Source organism: Glycine max, chromosome 13 (genome assembly GCF_000004515.6).
Source record: "Glycine max cultivar Williams 82 chromosome 13, Glycine_max_v4.0, whole genome shotgun sequence".
Taxonomy (NCBI): Eukaryota; Viridiplantae; Streptophyta; class Magnoliopsida; order Fabales; family Fabaceae; genus Glycine; species Glycine max.
Window position 1 is genome coordinate 17,236,867 of NC_038249.2, and position 11,244 is coordinate 17,248,110.

The 11,244-nt window shown below is 37.2% G+C and overlaps 1 protein-coding gene across 1 annotated transcript; it reads left to right on the forward strand.

The window, feature by feature from the left end:
* Window positions 1-10,226: 10,226 nt before the first annotated feature.
* On the forward strand, window positions 10,227-11,100 carry LOC100790626 (50S ribosomal protein L7/L12). The gene has a single exon (XM_003543768.5). The coding sequence runs from the start codon at window positions 10,511-10,513 to the stop codon at window positions 10,994-10,996; it is 486 nt and encodes a 161-aa protein (XP_003543816.1). The 5' UTR covers window positions 10,227-10,510; the 3' UTR covers window positions 10,997-11,100.
* The last annotated feature ends 144 nt before the right edge of the window (window positions 11,101-11,244 follow it).

Sequence of the window (11,244 nt, forward strand, 5' to 3'; positions counted from 1 at the left end):
TTTGGTAGTTTTTATTGTCAAGCAATATAAACTCAATACTTACCTTTAAAACTCGAACAACTAAGTCGTAGCTCCATGGATTAAATTGGAGGATATTTTTCAACCAATTAAAATCTATCAAACTTCAAATCAACTTAAAGCAATATCACATAATTAAAAACGTAACACAAGACACAGAATATTTCATTATGATAAATAATGATATTATGGCATGAAGGATTTAATAATTTAGAGTATGTTTGGATAGAGAAATTTAATAGGGTAATTCAATTTTTTAAAGGATTTTAATTACTTTTCAATTAAATAAGATGTTTGGATAAAAATTTAGAAAGAAATTGAAATTTGAGGATTTGAAATTCTTTCATTTTATTAGTTAACTTAAATATTAGCATTTTAAATTCTTTCATTTTATGAAAGAATTTGAAATTCTTTTCTGATGTAGCTTCTCCCGAAATCATTCATTCTCTGGCTCCTTCATTCTCTTGCAACAACTTCTTTCGAAATCCTTTGTTCTCTCTCTTGCAACAACTTCTCCCGGAAACCTTCGCACTTGTTCAGCTGCCGGCGGTGGTTTTTGGTGACTGCATCGGAAAGGAAGAAGAAAAAAAAGGTGATTGTGTTAGGATTTCGATAGGTTCTCTCTCACTCCTTCATTCTTGCAAAGTTTTTCACTCTTCTCTCTCTCTTGCAACAGTTTCTCCCTCTGCATTATTCCGAAAAAGGTGTCGGTCACAAGCAAGGTCAGTTCTCGCCTCCACCAATGCACTTTTCAAATAGATGGTTCATTTTTCATTATTCCTACGATTATTATTTCTATCTCTATCTTTATTGTTCAATCTATGCGTAATAAGGCGTAGATCTAGAAATCACGGTGTTCATTTATTTCTTGTCTATTTTCATATGATATGTAGTTTGTGCTGGAATTTCTAATTCTTATTGTGCCTTGTTCGTGCGCAGATTCTGTATTCCGTATGAATGATCTGTCTAAATGTTATTTACTAGTTGTTTATGATCTTCCTGTTGTTTTTGTCTTGTTCTTCTTTAGAGTGAGAAAATCTTATCAATTTAAGAATTTAGTTGCTGTTAAAACAAGACATTGAGACATTTAAGATTGAACTTTTTTATGTTATTATATGTTTTCATTGTATTGAGGTTTTCTCTTGTTTTTGTGCGAAGTGTGTTCAATAAACAAATATTGATCACTAATTTATACATTGCTTCAAGATGTATTCTATAGGACTTAACTTGAAAGCTCCTTCAAACTCTTTTAAGTGCCTGTTCTTGGGATCATTTGAAAACCAAACCAAAATAAAATTCATGCATGTCCCCACTACACTTCATATAACTTAACTTTACTTTCTATGAGATTGTAAGTTTTGAGCTGAGAAGATTCCATCCTTTCCTGAATTGCTCGCAGCTCGGAGGCTGTGTGAACCCCAACACTGCATGCAAATACAATTGAGACAACAAATACTATGGCCCACCTTGACATAATACAAGTTGTTAACAAATATTTGCACTTGAGAAAATGATAGTCAATGAACACTAATAAATTGGGACAGAGAGATGTCAATATTTAGGCAACATATTGCTTTTTAAAAATTGATTGACAATGGATAAAGAAAAAATGATTAGGCAATTTTATGATTTCACTTGTAAAGGACAACTGCCTTCTCATTCGAGTTACATCTATATTTGAATTTTGTGACGTTCATCTGCCCCACCTGCCAGACAAGATAGAAAATAAGTACAAACATGAAGAACACTTATAGACATAGTGGTAAAGTAGCAGACATACCAATTCATAAAATTGTTTGAAACTTCCAAGCTCCTCTGCCATAACAGTTGCCAACGCAACCTCTTGTTTATGACCAATATTAGCAAGTTTAGTTACAACCCGAAGTTTATCAAAATTCATGTTTGCTCCACTGGTTATTACTACAATATTTTCCCCCTGGAGCTCATAATGCTTGCAGTATGCCTCAGCTCCAGTTAGTGCAAGTGCTCCTGCTGGTTCTAATATGTTCCATTTTTCCTCGAAAACATCCTGCGACAAGTTTTATTCTTGTCATATCCCAAAAAATTAAGTCATATAGAATATGTACTGCTTTTCATTGACTGCAATGTGATAGGAAATTAGTCACAAATTTATGATGCGTGGTATAGTTATGTTTTTCATTGACTGCAATGTGATAGGATTCTTGGATCCTTTGATTTCTAGAAGGTTAAAGGTTGATGGTGCATGGTATAGTTATGTTTGTAGTTATGACGCGTGTCCTTAATAAACTGTGTGTGGTTGTTAATTGTAAGTTTTGTTGGTGGCTGGTTCCAGGCCCTGAGATTCGGTGGAAGTGATCGAGTCTCGACAATTTGAAGTCTGCAATCCCTGAATGGGTTTAGATTCAGAGGCCTCGAAACCAACATTTTTTTCGTTTACTGTGAGAAAGGATTTAGGATTGTGCAGCCCTAGAGTACATTTTTTTTCCTATATAGAAGAGAGGTTTGAGGGCGAGCCCTGGTGCAGCGGTAAAGTTGTGCCTTGGTGACTTGTTGGTCATGGGTTCGAATCCGGAAACAGCCTCTTTGCATATGCAAGGGTAAGGCTGCGTACAATATCCCTCCCCCATACCTTCGCATAGCGAAGAGCCTCTGGGCAATGGGGTACGAAGTTATAGAAGAGAGGTTTGGGAGTGGGAACAATTACCATCTATATATTCTCAAGAACAACTGGAGGTTTTTTAGTGAAGTCCAAAAGAATAATGTACATAATGCATTTGACACGTCTATCAAATTAGGCTTCAATCTTGATCCTTATATTGTCGGGGAAAAATATTTTCTATTACTTATTTAGGAAGCGAAATAAAGAAGCACATGAATGCTGTAGATGCTATGTCTGCCTATGGGAAACATATGGATACTATGGACAATATAACACCTCTTGCAATAAATTTGCCTTCCCATTCTTGAAATTTTTTCCAAAGACCACCAAGCAAGATAACTATCAAGAATCATGATTGCAACATGGCTGAGTTTGGGTTATTAATTCTGGTGTCACAAGTCACAACACTAATCTGCAGCAAATCATAGGGACTTGAACAGGCTTCAGTACCATAGAATAGTTTTTGCTATTCTAGTATGAATTCCCCCTTTAGTCCTTTTGTTTCCTTTTTACTCATGATTTATTGCATGTTCCATTAATCAAATTGATTAGCCAAAGGAATTACTCTGATTTGGTACATAGTTTGAAGAGAATTGATTGGTGACAAAATAAGTTGTGTGATAGTCTTCTTTTATTGATAAATATTAGTTGTTAAAATGTTGATTTTGTTAGAAGGAGAGATAGAATTCATTATCTTTCTCTCCTCTATTTTTTTTCCTTAATCATTTAATCCAATTTATATCTCCATTGTGTATAATAGTATATGGTCTAATGATAAAAAGAATAAATAAATGAAGAAGTGATTGGAGAAAAAAAAATGATTTTGTCTGAATTGAAGAAGAGAGAAATAATAATAGAGAAGTGTATGTTGTGACATTACAAGTTGTTTGGCGAGTTGGATTGCAGCGTGTTGGTAGCTGGGGTTCTTGCCATGGCTGGTGTCACAAAACACACAGATTCGTCTGAACCTAGACGACTTCATCATTTTCATGGCTTGCTGTTATATTTCCATAATAGGAAAATAAATTAATAATAAAACTGAACAATTGTATCTATTGATTTTGGATAGCTAGAGGGTGGGTGAATGAATATGTTATGCTGGCTAAGCTAAGAGAAGTGGATCGAGTAAAGGAAAATTAATCAGAGAAGAATTGAAGAATCGAGAGGGAGCAATCTTTTTTTCAAAACAAATGCAATCTTTTAATCAGATCCATCTTCTATGCCCCCTTCCTTTGGCTAATCAAATTATTTCTTTTGTAAAGACATAGTTCACTCAATTTAATCTTCAACACCATCTTAGTTCCTCCTCTCATTTTCTGCAGCAATTTGTAAATTCTGTAAAAAAAAAAAAAAAAGTGCTACGGTGCTAGCTTCAAATTATGTTAATATCGTTAGGACTAACCTAGGACTAGTTAGGACACCCTACATCTGCAACTCTATTTAAGGGTAAGACCATAGAGAAATACACCCCTAAGACTAGTTCCCAAGAAAGGACTAGCAACATTAAATGCTTCAAATGTCATGGGAGAGGTCACATTGCCTCTCAATGCCCCACAAAGAAAACCATGATCATGAGGAGTCAAGACATTTATAGTAGTCAAGAGGAGATGACTTCTTGCCCTTCCTCTAGTGGAAGTGAAGATGAAGTAAGGGGTGAAGAGTCTAGAGGAAGTCTACCCCCATGAAGAAGGTGACCTCTTAATGGTTAGAAGGCTCCTTGGAGGTCAGTCTTGTGATCTATCTCAATCCCAAAGAGAGAACATCTTTCATACAAGATGCAAAATTTTAGATAAAACTTGTTCTCTCATTGTGGATAGTGGATCTTGTTGCAATTGTTGTAGCACAAGATTAGTTTCCAAGTTGAACCTCACTATCATTCCCCACCCAAAACCTTATAAACTTCAATGGCTCAATGAGAAAGGGAAAATGACAGTTAACCAACAAGTGAAGGTACCTTTCTCCATTAGGACATATAAGGATGAAGTTAATTGTGATATAGTTCTCATGGAGGCAGGACATATTCTTTTAGGAAGGCCATGGCAATTTGATAGGAAGATCATTTACAATGGCCTAACTAATGAGATTACCCTCACCCATCTTGGCACTAAATTTGTGTTGCATCCTCAAACACCTTCACAGGTGGCCAAAGATCAACTAACTATGAAAGATAAGAGGGATGAGGAAGAAAAACTTGAAAAACAAAAGAAAAAGAAGGATAGTAAGGCATTGTCTTCAAAGGCCAAGGGGAAGGAAAAAGAGGAAAATGATTCCTCCAAGAAGATTGCTAAGAAGAAAAATCATTTTGCAACAAAAGGTGATATTAAAATAGCACTCCTTCTTAAACAATCGTTCTACCTTCTCCTATCAAGGGAAACATCCCTTAGCACTGCCACAATTCCTACATTTGAGACCTTACCCCCAAAGGTCCAAGAACTCTTACATGAATTTGGTGATATATTTCCCAAAGAGATACCCCTTGGGCTACCTCCTTTAAGGGGAATAGAACACCAAATAGATTTAGTCCAAGGAGGAAGCCTTCCTAATAGGCCAGCCTATAGGACTAACCCTCAAGAGACTAAGGAGATAGAGTCTCAGGTTAAAGAATTGTTGGAGAAAGGCTGGGTCCAAGAGAGCCTAAGCTCATGTGCTGTGCCAGTGTTGTTGGTGCCCAAAAAGGATGGTCCGTGGAGAATATGTACAGATTGCAGGGCCATCAACAACATCACTGTAAAGTATAGGCACCCCATTCCTAGCCTTGATGATTTGCTTGATGAGCTGCATGGTGCCAATATCTTTTCAAAAATTGATCTTAAAAGTGGTTATCACCAAATCAGGATGAAAAAGGGTGATGAGTGGAAAACCGCTTTCAAGACCAAGTTTGGTTTGTATGAATGGCTAGTGATGCCTTTTGGGCTCACTAATGCACCAAGCACCTTTATGAGGCTTATGCATCATGTCTTAAGGGATTTCATAGGTAGATTTGTAGTTGTTTATTTTGATGATATTTTAGTGTATAGTAGGAGCCTAGATGATCACTTAGGACATCTCAAGCAATTTCTTTCAGTCCTTAGGAAAAACACCTTCTATGCAAATATAGAGAAGTGTACTTTTTGTGTAGATAATATAATTTTCTTAGGGTTTGTAGTTGGTAGAAATGGGGTCCAAGTGGACCCTGAGAAAATCAAGGCCATCCAAGAATGGCCCACCCCAAAAAGTGTGGGAGATATTAGGAGCTTCCATGGGTTAGCAAGCTTCTATAGAAGATTCGTTCCTAATTTCTCTACAATTGCATCACCTCTCAATGAGCTGGTGAAGAAGAATGTGGCATTTACCTGGGGTGAAAAACAAGAGCAAGCCTTTGCTTTGCTCAAAGAAAAGCTTACTAAGGCACCTATTCTAGCTCTTCCTGACTTTTCTAAAACTTTTGAGCTAGAATGTGATGCCTCTGGAGTGGAAGTTGGAGCTGTATTGTTACAAGGTGGGCACCCTATTGCTTATTTTAGTGAAAAACTTCATAGTGTCACCCTCAACTACCCCTCCTATGATAAAGAGCTTTATGCCTTAATAAAAGCCCTCCAAACTTGGGAACATTACCTTGTTTCCAAGGAATTTGTCATTCATAGTGATCATCAATCACTTAAGTATGTTAGAGGACAAAGCAAGTTAAACAAAAGACACGCAAAATGGGTAGAGTACCTAAAGCAATTTCCATATGTTATCAAATACAAAAAGGGAAAAACAAATGTGGTAGTTGATGCCCTCTCTAGGAGACACACATTGTTTTGCTCCCTAGGAGCTCAAATTTTAGGATTTGATAATATTAGGGACTTGTATGCTTTAGATGAACATTTCTCTCCCATTTACGAGAGTTGTGGGAAAAAGGCCCAAGATGGATTCTATTTGGCTGAGGGGTATTTGTTCAAAGAGGGAAAACTTTGCATACCCCAAGGATCCATTAGGAAATTACTTGTGAAAGAGAGCCATGAGGGTGGGCTCATGGGCCACTTTGGGATAGACAAGACCCTTGTCTTACTCAAAGAAAAGTTTTATTGACCCCATATGAAGAAAGATGTCCATAAGCCAAGTCTAGGGTGATGCCTCATGGGCTATACACACCCTTACCCATCCCCTCTACACCTTGGGTAGACATTAGTATGGACTTTGTCCTTGGGCTTCCTAGAACCCAAAGAGCTGTAGACTATATCTTTGTGGTGGTGGATAGGTTTAGCAAGATGACACACTTTATACCATGCCACAAGTTGGATGATGTTTCCCACATCTTAAAACTCTTTTTCAGGGAAGTTGTGAGACTCCATGGTTTGCCTAGGACCATTGTGTCAGATAGAGATGCTAAGTTCCTTAGGCACTTCTGGAAAACCTTATGGGCTAAGCTAGGAACTAAACTTCTTTTTTCTACCACTTGTCATCCACAAATTGATGGGCAAACAAAGGTAGTGAATAGGTCTTTATCCACCCTTTTAAGGGCTTTTCTGAAGGGCAACCATAAGTCTTGGGATGAGTATCTTCCTTATGTAGAATTTTCCTACAACAAGGGGGTTCATAGAACCACCAAGCAGTCCCCTTTTGAGGTTGTATATGGGTTTAATCCCCTAACACCGTTAGATCTCATTCCCCTCCCACTGGACACTTCTTTTATACATAAAGAAGGGAAATCTAGGTCAGAGTTTGTAAAGAAGTTGCATGAGAGGGTTAAGAACCAAATAGAGAACCAAACAAAGGTGTATTCAACTAAAGGCAATAGAGGAAGAAAAGAGCTAGTTCTTAATGAGGGTGACTGGGTTTGGCTCCATCTTAGGAAGGATATATTCCCTACTAAAAGGAAATCCAAGCTTAGCCCTAGAGGAGATGGACCTTTTCAGGTCTTAGAGAGGATCAATAACAATGCCTATAGGTTGGACCTCCCAGAAGAGTATGGAGTCAACACCACTTTTAACATTTCTGATTTAATTCCTTTTGCAGGTGGAGCTGATATTGAGGAGGAGGAACTAACAGATTTGAGTTCAAATCCTCTTCAAGGGGGAGGGTGATGTAAGCTCTATTTGAGCTTGTAGGCCTAGGATCTTCTTCATCAATGGATTCTTTTGCTTCTTGGATGATGAACGGCAACAGAATTGAGAAAGAAGAGAGAGAGGATATGCCACTTCAAGGAGAAGATGAGTCTAGAAGAAGCTCACCACCATAGGAGGCCATGGATAAGAGCTTGGAGGAAGAATGGGATGAATGAAGGGAGAGGAAAAGAGGAGCATGAATTTTTGTGCTCTAAAAGAGCTCTGAAATCTGAAGTTTAATATTCAAATGATCAAAGTTCCAAAAAAATGCATACACATGACCTCTATTTATAGCCTAAGTGTCACACAAAATTGGAGGGAAATTTGAATTTCAATTCAAATTTTACTTGAATTTGAAATTGAATTTGTGGAGCAAAACTTTGGAGCCAAAATTTCACTAATTATGATTAGTGAATTTTAGTTATGGTTCAGCCCACTAATCCAAAATCAGTTCCAAGATTCTCCACTAAGTCTGCTTAGGTGTCATGAGGCTTGTAAAGCATGAAGGACATGCACAAAGTGTGACTATATGAGGTGGCAATGGGGTGTGGTAAGCAAATGCTCACCTCCCCCTCTAAAATTTAATTGGATTGGGCTTCTACCAATTCAATTAAATTTATTTCCAACCACACACATCAAATATTCACTTAGTGCATGTGAAATTACAAAACTACCCCTAATACAAAAGCTAGTCTAAGTGCCCTAAAATACAAGGGCTGAAAAATCCTATGTTTCTAGGGTACCCTACCTACATTATGGAGCCCTAAATACAAGACCCAAAATTAATGAAACCTTAATCTAATATGTACAAAGATAAGTGGGCTCATACTTAACCCATGGGCCCGAAATCTACCCTAAGGCTCATGAGAACCTTAGGGCCTTCTCTTGCATCTTTGGCCCAATGTTCTTGGAGTCTTCTATCCAATGCCCTTGTGGCGTAGGATTGCATAAGAGGGGATGATGCAATCCTCCCTAGGAAGGGACTAGTCACTAGAGCCATGAGCAAGAGGCTCCAAGAGGATTGGGCTAGAACTGTTGAAGAAGACCCTAGGGTTCTCATGAACCTCGGGGTAGATTTCTGAGCCCATGGGCCAAAGTTGGGTCCAATTATCTTTGTACATATTAGACTAGGATATCATTATATTTGGTCCTTGTATTTAGGGCTCCATAATGTAGGTAGGGTACCCTAGAAATATAGGATTTTTTAGTCCTTGTATTTTAGGGCACCTAGACTAGTTTTTGTATTAGGGGTAGTTTTGTAATTTCACATGCGCTAAGTGAATATTTGATGTGTGTGTTGGGAAATAAACTTAATTGAATTGGTAGAAGCCCAATCCAATTAAATTTTAGAGGGGGAGGTGAGCATTTGCTTACTACACTCCATTGCCACATCATATAGTCACACTTTGTGTATGTCCTTCATGTTTTACATGCCTCATGACACCTAAGCATATTTAGTGAAAAATCTTGGAATTGATCTTGGATTAGTGGGTTGAACCATAACTAAAATTCAATAATCATAATTAGTGAAATTTTGGCTCCAATGTTTGGCGCCACAAATTCAAGTGAAATTTGAATTGAAATTCAATTTTTTTCTCCAATTTTGTGTGACACTTAGGCTATTAATAGAGGTCATGTCTATGCATTTTTGTCAACTTTGATCATTTGAAAATTTAACTTCAGATTTCAGAGCTCTTTTAGAGCACAAAATTTTGTGCTCTTATCCATGGCCTCGTATGGTGGTGAACTTCTTGTATACGCATCTTCTCCTTGAAGTGGTGTCTCCTCTCTCCCTCTTCCTTCTCCATTCCGCTACCATTCATCTTCCAAGAAGCAAAAGAATCCATTGATGAAGAAGATTCTAGGCCTACAAGCTCTAATGGAGTTTACATAAAAAAAAAAAAACTATTACAAGTATTATTTTATATGATTTCTAAGTATAAAATGATTTTGTGGGATTTCAAATAAAAATAAATATTTTTGAGTTTTTATTTACAAAATTGTTAAATATTCATAAAAGTTTTTCTTTTCATAATATGGTTTATTAGAATGGTGTCCCTTATGGTTATCTCCCGCAAATGATAATTGGGATATTTATGATACAAAAACTAAAATTAATTTAATTTATAATAGTGTTGAGTATGTAATTTTAATATAAATAATCGAGTATAAAATCAAATTCTAATGAAAATAGTAAGAAAAAGATATTATGATAATCTAAAATGAACAAAATACATTATTAAATAATAATAAGTAGAATTAAAAAATATATTGATCATAATCTAAAATGAACCTCAAAAAGTAATAATATATAATCAAATATAAAAACACATATAATAATTGTTACAAAATAAAGATATTTACTCTGGTGCGGGCATGAAATAGGAACAAAGTATAGTTGTTAATTTTTATGGAGAAGATCGGTGTCAATAGAGAACAATAAAAATAATTAGACTAACAAACAAAGAGTTTAATCTTTTACTGTTTACTTTGTAATTGAAATTCATGGAAAACTCGTAAAATGAAAAGCAGAAGCTACTACCCACTTATATTGGGAAGAGAGAGAAATAATCAACAAAAGCTTGAGACAAAAGCAAGCTGTACACGTGGGTTTATTTTCTACTATAGAAAAGCGTATAATTAGCTGTGCTGCGGATCAGTTTTACATACTTTTATCTCAGCCACCTAAAGCTAGCCCCCAGATCTAACGTCTAATGGTTTTTGTTAACTGTGTATGGTATAATACCCTATAATCACAGTCGTGAACAAAGGTGAAAAAACAATGTCTCACTGTGCCGCAAGGTGTGCCACAAGGAGTGCCACGAGGCTTCTTAACCTAACGCGCGCTCTCTCCACGGAGGCGCGTGGGCAAAAGATCGAGCGCATCGCCACGGAGCTTCTCGACCTCAACAGTTTCGAGAGGCACGATTTCACGGTCCTCTGGCGGCTCAAGATGGGTCTGCACCGCTACGGCGCTCCTGTGGCTGGCATGACGATGCCGTCCGTCGGGGCGGCTGCCCGGGCTGAGGCCGGTGCTGCCGCAGTCGCGGAGAAGATGGCATTTGACTTGAAGTTGGAGAAGTATGATGCTGCTGCCAAGATCAAGATCATCAAGGAAGTGAGGTCTTTCACCGATTTGGGGTTGAAGGAAGCCAAGGACTTGGTGGAGAAGGTTCCCTGTGTTTTGAAGAAGGGTCTCACCAAGGAGGAGGCTAATCCCATCATGGAGAAGCTCAAGGAGTTGGGTGCTGCTGTTGTCTTAGAGTGATTATGAATTTCTGTCTTTTTTTTTGTACTCCAGAGTTTTGTGTTAGTTGTAGAATAATTGACACTTTTTGTGGCTATTGAATGATAAAAATGATAAGTTATATATATTATTACCCCACTTCACTACTTTTTTTATGTTTTGTTGGTAGGTTGATGGTTTTTGTTATATGACATTCTTGATTTTAATTGAAGTTTGATATTGGTAACCACTTTTAATGAGTTAAAGTTGTGTTTGAGCTGGTGTGTGGG